The sequence below is a fragment of the Anas acuta genome, chromosome 7, assembly GCF_963932015.1.
Source record: "Anas acuta chromosome 7, bAnaAcu1.1, whole genome shotgun sequence".
NCBI lineage: Eukaryota > Metazoa > Chordata > Aves > Anseriformes > Anatidae > Anas > Anas acuta.
In genome coordinates this window covers 25871845-25887412 of record NC_088985.1, presented here as the reverse complement: position 1 = coordinate 25887412, position 15568 = coordinate 25871845, and the positions used below count along the sequence as shown (strand labels likewise).

General features: G+C 42.1%; 1 protein-coding gene across 6 annotated transcripts in view; it reads left to right on the top strand.

Moving 5' to 3' along the window:
* Positions 1-11530, top strand: part of STN1 (STN1 subunit of CST complex) — a 42080-nt gene extending 30550 nt beyond the window's left edge. For 5 of the 6 annotated variants that reach the window (XM_068688438.1, XM_068688435.1, XM_068688436.1 and 2 more), the window contains 3 exons: positions 5536-5658; positions 6262-6334; positions 10045-11530. In XM_068688438.1, coding sequence (XP_068544539.1) covers positions 5536-5658; positions 6262-6334; positions 10045-10202 — 354 coding nt within the window. In that variant the 3' untranslated portion in view covers positions 10203-11530. Of the gene's footprint in view, positions 1-553; positions 730-5535; positions 5661-6261; positions 6335-10044 lie in introns of those variants that run through there. The other variant, XM_068688441.1, reaches the window with a different exon arrangement.
* The last annotated feature ends 4038 nt before the right edge of the window (positions 11531-15568 follow it).

Here is a 15568-nt window from a genome sequence, read left to right as displayed (position 1 = left end):
TCCATTGCCCTTTGGTATTAATTCCTTGCAAAGAGGATTATATCTCTTTGCATAAGAAAGAACATTCAGTTGTCAAGTGACCTGAATGCCTTGAGAGTGCTCCCAGTAGTGCTCTGGGAATGTATTTTGTTGTTCCTCTGCCCTGTCCCTTGAAGACGTCACTTCCCATAATTGGCAAAGGGTCGAGTACCTGGTTTGATCCACAAAAATAAGTGATAGATCTGATTCCTTTACGTCTTCCTTTCTTTTTCACTGTGTAGTCTTCTGTTTTGCATCTTCCTCAAACCAAGAAAAGATGAAAGGTGCTGCTAGTGTAGAATGATTTTATATCATGCCTATATGCCAAGGCATGAGATAGGTGAGTGGACCAAACTGTACGCCTTAAGCCACAGTACAATACACATACCTGCTCACTTCTTGCACTTTTCCTGGCTGTGACGGGATGTTTTGAAGTATAATTGGTCTTTTACACTTTTTCCTGTTTCCAATGTTGTAGCACAGCTGCTGTTTAAACCCTTTTATTGACTTTCTCTCCCTTTCTCTGTGCTCCTAGGAGATGTGGTGCAATCCCTTCATCTCTTTCCCGTCTTTTAAAGTATTTGCACAGTGTTTCTCAACATGGGAGGGTATCTTCTCATGGAAAATTTCCTCCAGGGTGGTGGTGAGCCGCTATGGAATCATTGGCAGTGGAGTGGAACAGGGGGGTGAAGATGGAAGGAGGTAGCTGAGGTAGGCAGCATCTCTCTGTTCCTTTTCAGGATTACTGTATCTAAACCCTGTCCATGTCCCACACATGTTCTAGAAGATCTAGTTCCAGTCCTAATGGTTCCCCAGCATTTGGTCCTCCAAAAGAATAAATTTCCCTCTAGCAGGTGCATGTGGCAGAACTTAAATCATGTCCTCTGCTCAAACTAGGTAACTTTTAGTTTTATAGTTACAGAGGTAAGAGAACTCAACGTTTTTAAAAATAATTACAAATTAACAAATCTGTTTTGATTTTTAAAACTAGTAAAGCTTTATTTCACATAACCAGTGTCCTCTCTATTCCTAATTGGTAGCCTTTCCCTTGAAACAAATGTCTTTTGAGTCTGAAGGGGTGGGTACCACAGGGAAAACTACAAGCAAGAAGAAAGGAAAAGTCATCTTGTGATTAGAGAACTGAGTGTACTTACTGGACTTAGACAATTAATGGCCTGGCTTTTTGTTGTTGTTTGTTTAGAGAAAAAAAAATGCTCATGTGAACTTGATCCATCCAGTTTCTGATCTGGAGTAAATTTGACTTACAACCAGCCAGTCTTGATCAACCGTTTTGATGTACTACTCCCATGCCTTAGCTATAGTGTGTGCTGTTTTCCTATCATTGTAGCTCGTGCACATTGCTATCTTGGACTTGGTAATGCTTTCCAAACCCTACTGTTTGTACTTCCCTTGATTTGAATATTATCTCAAGGTCAGCAGTGACAAGTAGAAAAAGCAGGGAGTTTTACAGTGTTACACTTACCCCGGCCATGTATGTTGTGCTGTAGCTATATCACAGTGCTTTGCATTATACATTCTTGATGCTATTTTCTTCTCTTCCTGCCTCTTCAGGAAGCTTCACTGCTACTTTAAATACGTGTATTGCAATGCTTATTATAGGAGCCCAGGGCTGACACATCCAGAATCACTATTACTAAAATTATCACCTGTCTAAAGCAAGGCTTAAATGTTGCGTGAGAAATTGCAAAGGGCAATTTCCATGAGTAGTATCACGTGTGTGGTTATACCAGGAAACTTTAACACCGTCAGGGTGTGTTGTGATTTGTAATGAGCCAAAGGTTACATACTTTCAGCATTCAAACTAATTCCTGTACCACTTCATTCTTTGACCTATTATTGATTGTGCAGGAGGTTTATTTTGCTTTAAAGACCGGAGAATAATTGGTTGCACAGCACCAGCCCACTAAAATATGTGAGACTCACCAGCTGGAATATGTTGGTTAAAATATTGACATAATTCTGGAGACAAGTATTCTGTTGGCTTTGCTGGACTTGGGAGGGGGGTAGTGAGAAATCATTATTCAATAGCTGCTTCTCCAAGCGGGGTGTAGGGAGGTGTGCTTTGCAAAAGTGATGAATGATTTGAGGGTGGTCCTGTGCTTGGATGTCCAGCTTCATTTATTTAAAAAGGACCTGGTTTGAGAGGGACAGGGAGAACCCCTGCTGTCAGCACTTGAGGGAACCTGAAACTTACGGCATGCTTGAAGGGAGACACTTTGAAAAATGACTTGTGAATGTTGCGAGAGGGAAATTGAAAATCCAGATTCAAATCTCACTAGTGCTTAAGATCAGCATTTAAACTACCTAATACCTGTAAAGGCTTTGAATTTCTTGGATAATAAGCTTTGTAAAAGTAAAGTGATTGTTGTTAAGCTGTGATTTGGAAGGAACTATGTTAACACCTATAAGCGCATCTTTGTAACTGTTGAAATGCAAGCATTTCTCCATCTCCTCCTGAAATAAAAGCAGAAATGTGAAATCAGGTAGGATTTTATTGTCCCAAATTTCTTCTGCCTTCGTTCAGCCTCCTCTAGATCTCTGCTAAGAAGGCAAAATCACAAGCTTCAGTGTACACTGGCTCTCAGGGGATTGTGCAAGTCCAGAAGAAAAGAGGGTCTGGTTTGGCATAAAAGAAAGGTGAAGTATTAGGGAGACAGGCTATTGACTTTTGGACTTGCAGGATGAGAAATTGGAGATGTTTTGGGTGGACCAAAAGAACAGATCAAATAACTTTAGGTGGTGTTCACAAAGAACTTGTCAAATTGTTGATTTACTCAGAGGGTGAGAGAGGCAGAAGCATGTTCTAGAGCATGCTAGAAAACAAAAACACAGAAACTTTTCCCATTATTTCAGGATAATATTAAAGTCTCTGGATAGGGGAAGAGCCTTCATCTGTTTTTCGGAGGTAATTCTCCCACAGAGCCCTTTTTTCAGATTCTGCAGCACATATGAGAGGGTGCTGATATGAAGCAGCTTCTTCCTTATTTTCTCCCTCCCAAGTCTGCCTCTCTGCCTTCTCTGTCAATCTCTTGACTTACTTTCTTAGTGATTCTGTTTCAGTATCCATCCAGGCAGAGCTGTGTGTCAGTTCACACGGAGCCTGTTTTTAATTATCTCCCTTTTCTGACGGGATCTCAGTGTTAAGCCAAACTGAATAATTATCCTGCTTCTTTGGAGATATTTTTATCTTTTTTCCCCTCGCCAAATGTTTGCTTTCACATTAAAAATTGATCAGAGTCTTGAGGTGGTTGCTTTGCTAGCAGTTTCTTTAGATTCCTGCATTTGTTAGAGGCAAAGCCTCTTCATTTTAGGTACAGCGATGTGAATGTGCTTTTCACAGGATGGTTGAGGTTGGAAGGGGCCTCTGGAGATCACCTAGTCCAGCTCCCCTGCCAAGCAGGATCACCTAGAGCACATTGGCAGGATGGCATCCAGGTGGGTTTTGAATACCTCCAGAGTAAGAGACTCCACGGGCAACCTGTTCCAGTGCTCTGCTCAGTCACTCTCACAGCAAACAAGAGTTTTCTCATATTCAGCTGGAAATTCTGCATTTCAGTTTGTGCCCATTGCCTCTTGTCCTGAAGAAAAAAAAAATAATTAAGAGAAAGTATTCGCTCTTCACTTACAAAGCAAATAAACAAAATCCCTTTCTTCTATATTTTGTTTGTTTCTTCAGTTCATAAGAAGCAGCACTATGAAGTACGATCGAGGTATTAATGGTGTGAGGGGAATGGTGTCCAGATGTAAGGTCAGGTTTGTAGTTAAAAGTAGTGTCTGTAGTTGTACTGGTACAGCTGTGGTGGACAGGGGACAAGCAAACATTCAAACACTAAAATCCTTCTGTAACAGGAGAAAACTTGAAGCCAAATAAAGACAGAATAATAGCTATTCTTCTGTGGTAATTGCCTTGGACTACAAGGTAATTATTTTTGACTAACAATTTGAGAGGAAAAAGATTGCTGTTGTTGGACAGAAAGAAAGAGTGAGAGAGCTGTGATTATGGCCTGCTGAAACATTGAGGGGAAGGGCGTGGAGAAAGCTGTAGAGCGTGCCAATGCCAATATCTCTGTTGGATCTCCTAAACCATTCCTGGTGAGGCCTGTCAATTCCCAGGCTTAGAGCTAGTCTGAGCTGGACTTGAGCCTTACAAATGGATGGAAGTAATGCTTTGTGAAGGGACGTTCTTCCATTACCAACCTGGTGTCTGTCACCACGTGTCCATGTGAGTTCACTCTGGTACACGATGGTTGCTTGATTCACTCCCAGTATTTCTGTGAGTTCCCCTGGTGAATGAAGTAGGATACACAAAGGCTGATACTTCTGCTCAGGACAGGATGGGAGCGTTTATGGTGGCAGATGAAGAAAGGGCTTGGCAACTCTTGCTTTGGTTGCTCTGGTGTGGTCTGGTTCCATTCATCACATGTTCGCTTGTGGGAAGCAGTTCAGCTCTGCTCTCAAAGGAAACCACAGGGAGCACAGAGTGTTCCCAACAGATGTGGAAACAACAATTGGGGAATTGAAGCAGCCTTTGTAGATAAATGGAAGGTTGAAACAGTGGGACAGATAAAGATGGGAAAGAATGTAATGGTCTAGCTCTTATCTGCCCATACATTCTCCTCTCCACAGCTGATTCTTTATTTCCTTCCACTTCTCCAGCTGTCATTCCACTGTCTTAGCTCTGCTCTATCTCCAAACAGACCCTGCTTTTCCTTTTTTTTTTTTTTTTTTTACTTCCTACTCTGCTAGCAGTGTCCTGAACCCTTCACAAGAGACTTATTTCCCACCTGCCTTCTAGCCTTCATCCTTTGTTTCCCTATCTCATATATCTATCTTAATTTCTTGCACGCTCTTTCTCCTTACATTTCATTAGGGCTGTGGAGAGACTCTTAAAACCGTGACTAAAATATTTGTAAAAATTTGGAAAGCAGGGGACAAGAAACAAATATTATTCTTACCAGTTTTCTTCTTTTCTTTGGACACAGCCTCAGTTTGGTATCAGGAGATGGAGATCCAATTCCCAGCACTTGGATTCCTCTTGAATATCACCCTACAAAGTGCTGATCTTTGCTTCTTTCCATATACCCCTCACTCCCAGAAAACAACATAGAAATACCATCAAAGCAGATGAGATAAACAAACAGTCAAATTCTCTGTAAGCATCATAGGCCTATTCCAAAAGAAGGGGGCTCTCAGTACATAATCACATAGCTGCAAACAGCAGTTAGGAGATTGTACAATTCTGACGAAACCACAAGCTTCTGATATTTATATTTTTTTTTTAAAGACTGAGGTGTTGGTTAGTTCATATGTAACTGATGAAGTTAACAGGTTGGTTCGCATGTAACAAATAAGATTTGTGATTTACCAAATAAAGAAAAATGTGGAACAAAATGACGTGAAGTTCTCTTGCTCTTGAAATTTCCTGGAGCTTTTGCCATCAGCTTTAGTTGGGCTGAGATTTCTCACCATCTGCTGTGTACATTTCTTCCCATCCAGGTGAATTCAAAACCTGACTCCAGCTCCAAAAGGATTCACAGTGTTTTTAAGGAAGCAATAAAGATGCTACAAGAAGAAGGAGTGGTTTTCCAGAAACCTAGTAGCTCCAAGGACTTGTACCATGTAAGGAATTGAGCTGTGATTGCAAACATATTCAATGCTTTGACTATTTCATAGTTTCAGAGTGGAAATATTTCAGGAAGAGAAGCTGGACCTCCAAGTGCTGTCTGTTTATTCCAAAGGCTTATCTACGTCTTTCTTTACTCTTACTTTTACCTCTCTGTCACCTACCAAGCTGATCTTTTTGTAACTCAGTGCCAGTCTTCAGCACTGCTGCTGTTCTAGGTGCAGTCTGTGTTCAACCTGGGTTGCTTAACTGTATGCTGATGCGACAGAGCACACTGAAGACTGGGACAGGTCTCTGTCAGGTTTAGGTTAAAACTCAGTGTTCTGTTGAGTTGGATGCCCTCTTTTGGGTTGATTCTGGTATATTATGTTCTTCTCCTAACTCCTGAATGCTGCTAACATTGCTCAAAAGATAACTGAAGATTTAACATGCATTATTTATCTTGGAGGCAGCATATCTTGCTGACTGTAGTTATGGCAATGTAAGTTTAGAATACGTTGTGGCCTTGATGTATGGCCATGATACATCCTTTTTAACATCCGCTCCATTTACTGTGAAATAGACTACTATAAATTGCCATTTTTTTCTGTTACCTCCAGGTGACTGACTATGATAAGGACCTGCTTAAAGTGACCCTCGATGTGGTTAAAGAGGACTGCCGAAAACCCAGGCGTAAGTACCGGTGTGGTCAGGTTTCTGGTGAGCTATGAGCTGGTGCTGATACTTCGATGACAATCTCTCCTGCTGCTGCTGGATTAGGTACACTTCCTGTCCTTACCCTTAAACTCGAAACTAAATTACTTGTGTAGGTCATCAGAGTAGCTAAAAGCAGAAGTGCAGGAGCAGCTTCCTATGAGCAGAGAGAGAGAGTGAGAGAGCACATGTGCCTAGCATGAAGCAACCTCGCAGATCTGAAATGAGCAGCCATTATCTAAGATCCGTATCTTTTCAGTGTACATAAATTTTGGGAGGAACCAAATGCAATGAGGTTAGGTCAGCAACTAATAGCAGTTGCTCTGCACTTCGGGTAGGTGGCAGATCTTGCTAGGTCAGTTTCTACATGGGAGCTGACACAAAAGCGGTAGTGCAGAAAAGTGAAATCCTCACCTCCATTAAGCCAACAGTAACATTCACTTATGTCAGTAGGGTATTCTCTGTAGGTTTTAAGCAAGTGCAGAGTTTGAGTGGCTGTTCTTTACAGGTAGGGATTTCAGTCTAACAAAATCGACTTCTTTTCATGTAATATACCTCGTCTGGCTTCGGAGTTACCCTGTTCCTGAAGCATATGGTGTCTTATTGCCATTACAAAAGGTAGTGCTTGCCTTGAGTGGCTGCTAATTGCACAGGTACATTGATACAGAGTTTGTCAATGCATTGGGCAGAACATGTTAGCATGGATCACTTGCTGCTGGAGTGCAGCTAGTTGTGGGGTAAAATGTAGTAAAGAATAAATGACTGACTAGAATATAAGGCATATACTCTTAAATTGCTTTTCTCCTTATACCATCATAATAACGAAAGTGCTTGTAGGACCTGATCTGTGATGGTTATCCTGCAGAGAAAAAAGGGTGAGTGAAGTGGAATGATTTTTGAGTTCCCAACTGGCTATCTTAAGCAATAGCGCAGCTGTTAACATGGTTTATATGTGGAAATAAGTTTTGTCTCTCTGGGGGGTTGGTGGGAGTAGCTGTTACAGGACGAGCAGTTGAAGATGAGCTTAGTTGCTGGAGGCTGTGTGAGTGCAACAAATTACAATATGTTTTCTATTGTCTTTTATCCATTAACAAATACAAACACCTCTTCTGTAAAAGGCAAATCATTCCTCTGTCCGTTTTACAGATTAGCAAGTTCTCTTGGAAACATGTTTTGTTTCCTAATTGGGCCACTATAAAAGCCAGAACTTGTATGTAGTTGATGCACGACACCAGGCCTGGTGTGCATCATCACAGTGGTGAAGTACTCTCCCTGCTCCACCAGAGGTTAAGTTTTTTCTACCAGTCAACAGCAGATAGAAACTGGTAGATAGTTACAGAGAAAACTTTGCAGAACCCTGAGTTCTCAAAGCTATTTTTTTTCATACTGAGCAGGGAAAAAATAACAATTGCTTTACAGAGCCTCTTGCTCTCCTTGAAGCTTTCTGTTTACTTTCCTGTTGTAAAAAGCACAGTTTCCAGGTAAGTCTCTCTTCCTCTGATGGTTTTGAGAAGGACTGTTTCAATGTTCCAGTCATTGGTATTAGAAGACTTTGAGAAGGAAAACCAAAAAGCTTCGATCAAAACCAGCAGGATACTTTTGAATATTTTATTGTCCCTGAATGATGCAATGGCACAGAGCTCAGTGTAATTATCGGGCCCCCTCTGCTGTCCATGGGCAGGTACAGCCACCCACTTGGCCTTGGTTAGTGAGCAGGCTCCTGGTGAGGAAATAGGAACATGGTAGTGCCTCAAAGGCTTTTACTCGGTTATTACAAGAAATTTGTACCCATTTTCCTTGAAGAACAACGTTAATCTTCCATGACAGTAAGACTGTTTTTATTATAAACCAAACTCTTCTATCCAAATTTCTCTGCTAGCTTTCAAGACAATGCCTCACCCCAATCATTTCTTGTGACACACTCTCAGGCCCAACCCAGCTGCCTGGAACTATTGTACAAACAAAAAAAAACCCTCAGCATGACTAGTCTGAGCTCCACAAACCCTGATATGTCAACATTACAATCCTAGACCTTGGTTCTAATTGTAATTCCCCACAGCCTGATCTGAAGTGCCCTTATAAGAGTCCACTCTGGGTCTACCTAGAGGCTTAAGACAGCCTGAAAAGGGTGACAGTATAGTTTGACTCCAGACTGAACTGCAAAATGATAGACTTAATCCAGGTTTGTTTCTTTTCCTGGTGCATTTGTTCTGGTTTTAGGCTTAAATGAAGCTTATAGTAAAGAGAATAAAGCCCAAACTACCTGAAGTTAAATTTAAGTTGTCCCACTGGACCTCTGTGCCACATGTCCACAATAGGCAAAGAGTATCTGCTCTCTAGCTCTGTCCCCTTTTATATCAGTAGGCAAGGCAGTTTATCACAACCTGGATTACCAGAGGTTGTAGACAAAAGCTAAAGCCCATTGTGGCAGTGAAAGAAGGACAGCATCACACCGCTGCGAAGCGTGTATTCCCTCTAACTTGGGTGGTAGCCTAGGAATGTATCTGGGCTGCTTAATTATTGCACACACCTGCCATTACCCCAAAATGCCATTTTCTACCAGCATCTAGAACAAAAGATGCATTGTGCTGTTGGGTAACACCTGAGTCACTAATCTAATTCATCAGGGCTTAAGCTAATTTACTGTAGATCAGGGATGGGCGCTCTGACCGTCTTATGACAAACCTGTGACTAATCCAAAATGCAGCTACCCACTTTGTTTGGAGCAGCAGTCACTAAGAGCAGGTAGACTCCTTGTTCTGTTCTCTGCGCTTATCCATCCTAGGGTGGTGAATGTATTTTCTTCCAGCCACAAAGGTCTTTCATCAGACTGAGCCACTGACTTCTAAAGAAATATCCTTGCATGAATTATAGTCTGACAGGAGTTAGGCTCAAGTGTACGCAGTGCTACCAGTGACTTTCCTCTGCAGCTTCTAAGGCAGTTCTGGGGCTTAGCTGATTCTAGAGTTAGGGATTTGCTAAAATAAAACCAAAAGCAGCAGCAAAATAGGACAGGGATCTTCTTGGCCCCAGAACTTCATGCAAATTTCTCACTAGCTGTATCAAACTTACCTTACATCATCTGAGCTTAGGGCTGAGGTGGAGGAAAGTCATTTGTGTTAATGTGCTTCATTTATGCCAGTTTTCCATTGTTAGCCATGGAGGAGAACAATCTCTGTTGCTGTTTTGAGAACTTGAGGGAAAGACTGGGATCCTGCAGCACTGATAGTGACTTTACAGGGTCTGTGGGGGAAATTGTTGGTAGGGACAGCTGAGTGTCAGTTAATGTCTCCATCAGGCACACAGTAGCTGCTTCATGCTGCACTGCATTATTAAGGACATCTATTTCTGACTTGCTCTCTAGGAAAAAGAATTATTTTTATATTCCTACTTTCATGTACATTTTCAGGGTTTGTTCTCTTTAAAATTAGATTAAACTTGATACCGAAATTCTGTGACTTTCTACTCCAGTAATTGAGAAGTTTCAAGTGTAGGAATGGGATTGCATCGGTAGCTGAGCAAAAGTTGCACTGTGACAGTTTTCCCACAAGATGACAGTGTTGGGCAAGTAGTCACATCTGGCCACGGGCCTGCCTGCTGTTCCAGACGTATTTAATGCTGTATACAGGCAAAAGGATTTTTATTTGGTTTCTTGCTACATTCTCCTTTTTTAATTCTTTTTCCTACAGATGCTGAAAAAGGCTGCCACTTTCTTCATGTCCTGAATTGTGTTCGGCAGAACTACAACCCCAGCCTGGCTGAAGTGGTGATGCACCGTGTCTTGGAACTGCTGGAGAGTAACAGTGATGTTGTCAGCACCATGGAAGGATACTATATGGCATTTTAAAGAAGGAAGATATGTTTGTTCTGGTCCAATCAGGATAAAGCGAGGAATTAGGAATGGTTGAGACAGAACTCTGACACTGAAAAATTGCTATTACCAAGTATGATCTAGATGGGGGGGAAAAAGAGCGTTCTGCTTCTCCAAGTGCTATTTTTGTCCAGCTCCTGAGAAGTTGTCCAAATATTTGTTTTAATATTCTTGCTGACTTCCTCCTTATTACTAATGAAAGTTGTATCAAACTGATTCTGGAGATCCTAACACAGCAGGGGAGCTGGAAAGGAAGCTGGACTTTTTCTCTGCATGTCCTTCCCTGACAAACAGTTAGATGTGACATGGCCTTCTCGCATCTATGTCCAGTGAGCCCTAAAGAGAAGTCACTGCTAAAGAGCACTGTTTACAGTAATGATCATGTCAGGACTCATCATTCTGGTTTAAAGACTGATGCTGTGATATTTCCATATGGCAATAGCCGTTCTTTTTATGTATGCTTTGTAATAGGTAGAGAAAGCACATGAAAGAAAACAGTCAAAAGGTTTGCCTGCCCTTCCTGGCAGTGTTGGTGCACCCACGTATGTATAGGTATATTCCTGAATGTGCACGGATATGCTACTCCCAAAGCAATCCTCACCTTCCTCTGAGAAGTAATATCCAGGAACAAGGACCAGCACCCCTTTCCCATCCTGCAGCCTTCTCCACTGCTTGTAAAGCTTGTCTGGATTCCCCTGGCTACCACATGCACTACTGATGTGTGTTGTTGTGGATTCTATTCAGACAAGAAGTCTCAAAATCAGCCACTGTTTTGCTCTTTATTTTTAAATTGTTTTCTACATCAGAAATGATAAACTATGAATCAGGTGCTTTGGAAAAGAAAGTATGAAAACCAGCAAGACTCGCTTTGACCTTGCTTCCTGTTGCCTTTTGTGTCTTCTTCCTTGTCACGTTCAGGAAAAATACTATCCATATCCATGCTTGCAGTAGAACACAAGACATTAATGAAATAAGATCAGCCTGGAGAAGGTTAACATGAAAGGCATTTGACCTGGAATAATCAAAACTCTGGTATGTGCCACAGTTTTCAAAGCCTGGAGCTGTTCAGTATCTGCTCGGAGGGCTTGCTGCAGCAGGGGCTTGTCTAAGTACTCTGTTTAATTCATGGTGTGGAGGTGATACCTTCAATTTGAAAAGCATAAAAAGGAAAAATGTATCCTTCCTCACTGCTCTGCACCTTCCCTGTACCAGTTGAACTAGCAGGCTCCCAGGAGGCAGATGTAGTGGTAAAGCCCTATAAGGATTGACATAGCAGGGAAAAATAAACCATATGCATGAGGAAAGCCAGTGAGTAGCCCCATGTGTGCCAAGTCTCTGGTTTGCTGTTATATTATATGCCTTGTTCCAAGCTGTAGCTGCACTGAGATATAGGCTAAGAGAAAAGCATGATGAAATATTTGGCATTTGCATTGAGAGGCCTGTGGAAAACTCCAGCCTTAAAGAGATGGTGCATTTGTCCATAGTGGAAAACCATGCGTGCGTCATTATTTCCCTGTAATCTCCAGATTGCTGCAGAGCCTAATAGCTGGCTTCCCTGCGGGCTGCCTCTGTTTCTAGCGTTACTGCTGTGTTAAGAGCTAGGTACCTTCTGGGCAGGTCTTAGTACGGGCCTGAACAGGTGCCAAAAAGATGTACCTGTGCTGAAGGGAATAGGGGAGGAAGGGATTAAGAAAGAATTGTAGAAGACTTTCATTTTCTATGGATAACTCTGGAAAGCAGGGAAATAAGTCCAGATACTGAGGGAAGTGGTACCGAGGGGAACTGCAAGTTTAATTGATGCCTACGATAAAGGTCTGCTTGGTCATATTGGCAAGGGGGAGTTGAACTTTTCAGATTCCTTCTTCCTTACACTGATCAGTTTGAAGTGATGCTTAAAATAAAGGCTGTCAATGGGAGAAGTAGGTTAGGACATCAGTTCCCAGCTTAAGGTTCAGAGCCACTTCAGGAGTTAACCATATGTTACCGCCTGATTGTGGACCAGTCGCCTACGTGGCATGAGCTTGAGGGTAGTTTAAGAGAGTATGTGGTGTCCTGGACCATATGGAAGAGCACAGCATCTCATTTTACTAAACTGACCCACCCCTTGGAATGCCCTGCTGCATTAGCAGAAGTTGATTTCCCTGGGAAAGGGTTGAGTGAATCCTGCTGTCTTGGTGTGAGGGGTGATAGTCTCTTTTAGGTTAGAAGAACGAGAGAGCCTGGTTCTCCTGGGGGTGTCAGCCAAGTGAGTGGGCTGGGTATCTTTTGGGAGAAGCTCTGTGCAGCTGAGTCCTGGAGGAAAAGATGGTCTGGAGATCATATTGCTCTTTAGGATCTCCTTAAAACAAGTTCATACCAAAATAGGATTGTATCTTTGTCCCTTGCAGCCTGTAGAGTCATACATGCTGCATCTAAAGTATTCTGTTGCTTCCAGCTTTGATGCTGCAATTCCTGTGGTTTAGATGTATTTCTATGTGTAAAGTCTGCCTAAAATGTCTGGCCTCCTATTTTCTAAGCATTGGTGGTTGATGCAGACGGAAAGTGTCTGCCCTGTTTGTCTGCTCCTGTTGTGATTTAAAAGCAGTGATAAAACTGTGAAGCCTTAGAAGTGAGGTGTGAGGAACTCTTCTTGGGAAAGACAGGTAAGTCACTCTGAAAAGTACCTGTCCTTGGAAGGTTTTAAGCTGGTCCTTGCTATCAATGCTGGACTCCTGTGATGAAGGATATATTCTGTTGGTGATTAATCCCTGAGAACAGGAAAAATAACTTTTTTTTTTCTCCCTTAAGTTAGGGAAATAATATGAATGAACACAAGAGTGCCTACAGTTTTTCAGTTTTTTACAAGAGTGAAAGTTCAAGGTAAAAAGTTAAGGGAGGAATCTAGATTTAAGTTATACTGATTCTAATTCTGAACAACAGTATGGAATAGCTGTGCCTTAAGCTTGCATACTTTCTCTTTTCCATGGTAGCCACCTAGCACAGACTAACACTGACTCTGGTTGAGTGCATTCCCACTCCTGTACCTACAGGGAATACCGTAAGCATGTGCAGAGCACAGAGCTCTCTGTGGGTTGGTTTACCCATTTAGTCAGTATCTCTACAGTGTGCTTCTGTGACAGCAGTCTAGACATACCCATGTTGGTATAAGTCACCTTTATGTAAGTCTAACTACACACACTAGGGCTTTTACTGCTCATAAACTGTCTCTCTGTTTACAGATCGTATCCTTAACCAAGAGTCATATCGCTCACGCTGTTAAAATTCTTACATTTAGACCCCACCTACAAAATATTGTGTGGAGCGTTCAGTGAAAGCGCGCTTTCTTGTTTTGTTTAACTTGAAAACTCTTTAGGCAATGCAGTCGCTACTGGTTTATTAAAGGACTTTGAAGGTGGCGCTTTAAGGTAAAACTGACAAGTGAGAATTCATGCTGTAGGACTGCTTCATGGCCAGTTCTGGTTTCCATAGAAACAGTCATGGCTGTAAAAGGCAGGTAAGTGAAATGCAGGTTTTAAAAGCAGTCAGCATTTTTACATTACGTTAAAAAGGTATGTTGCCATAGAAATGCAGTGTTTAAATGGCCAAAGAATTTCAATTTTCTATTCTAGAAAAATGTAAGCTGATTGTTTTTCTGGAGAGAAGACAAAGGGACAGAATAAGGCTACCTTCAGTTCCTGCCATCTGCTTAGGTGAGGGAGAAGATAAGGTTGCTTCACGCCTTGAAAATTGGGGATAGTGTAATTCCTTGGGTTGTAGCTCATAACCCCAATTTTTGTTAACATTAGTCATTAAAAGCTCTTGAGATCTGTCAGTGGTAGCTGTTAGAGAAGAACTGTTCCTGAGTGGGAGTGAGGGAATGGATAGATGCTGGAGTGGGACTGAGCTCTAATCTAAGCCCTACTTTCACTAACTGCTTTATGTTCCTCTGCCTCTCTTTCAATGCATATTGCTTTGCCTGTCTTGTCTTTTTGGTCTCCACATCCTATGAGGCAATTATGGTCTCCTGGTTTATATTCGTATAGAATATTTTTCCTGGAATCCTAAATGATTTCTGAGTGTTCTTGTTCTCAGATCTTTGGATTCTGAGTTTGTATTCATGAGTGCATGTATTTTACACAAACCACCTGAGAAATGAAGGGTTTCTTTCAAAGTAGTAAGTAGGGGAAAAAAGATTGGCTCTGTGACCCTAAGCTGTTACTTCTGTGGATCTGTCCATGCTTGCTTATTTCAGTGGTGAACACCATACACGGAAGAGGTTGCTAATTCATTATCCAGAACAACAATTCATTAATGAGCAGTCAGTAAGGTGTGGAGCCATGTGAAGAATTAGGAGACAAAGTACTGAAAATCTGCCTGTCAAAGAAATGCTGTTTGGTTTACTTTGGGAGCGAGCCGATCCTGCGGCTTACTGGAGAAAAGATGTGCCTAGCAAAGATCGTATCTTTATCCTTACCTCTAAATGGAAAGGGAGCAAGTTCAGACACCACAGGCAACCTGAATTTTGAAACTTCCTTTTTCGGTGTGGTGCTGTGTTCTTTATTGCTCTTTGAGCATAGTCTCTATCCCTCCTGCCCCAACAGTTGCAGGCTGGTGAGGAAAAAAAAAAAAATCACTATTTTTTCACTAGTGAAAAAATTCACTGCAGGAGATAAGAGTAGTTATAATAATTGGATATCATCTTCTAGGAGCTCCCAGCATTACGGAAACATTTTTGTGGATGTTTGTTGGCAGCAGGGGAATGCTGAGTCAGGAATCCTGGGTTTCATTCCCAGCAATAGGCCCGGTCAGGCACAGAGGGTTTTTTCCTAATTTCTGTCACCTGTTTCTGCTCTCCACTCTCTCCTCTAATTGTCATTTATTAGGCCTTTCATTGCATTCACAGTCTCAGTTCATCTCTGCACCACAGATCATGGTCAAACCTGCTTCCTCCCCACTTTGTTCCCTTTTTCTTTCCTAACTCAAATACCCGTGTCAGCCTCGGACAGTCACAACCACCGGTACAATCCCTCTGCCTACCTGACCTGGCACGGTTCGCAGCCCCTTCAGATTCCAGCGGGCTGTTCCTTGCTTCTTCCCAAGGCACCAGAAGGGGATCTTTCCTTCAGCAGGAAGGAGCTGCAATTTCAGGAAAACAGCCTCCTCCTACCTCCCAGGACCCCCGACCCAGTAGCACCCTCCAAGTTTCTAATTGTGGGTTTCTTGTATCCAAGTATGAAAATAAACATAGTTAAAAATTAAAACGCTTGCATCTTGCCCAAACTAGAGCAAGCACACACTGTACTTGCAGATGGCAGAAACCATCCGCCTCTCCTTGACACTTAAAAGTGTCAAATCAAGGCAGC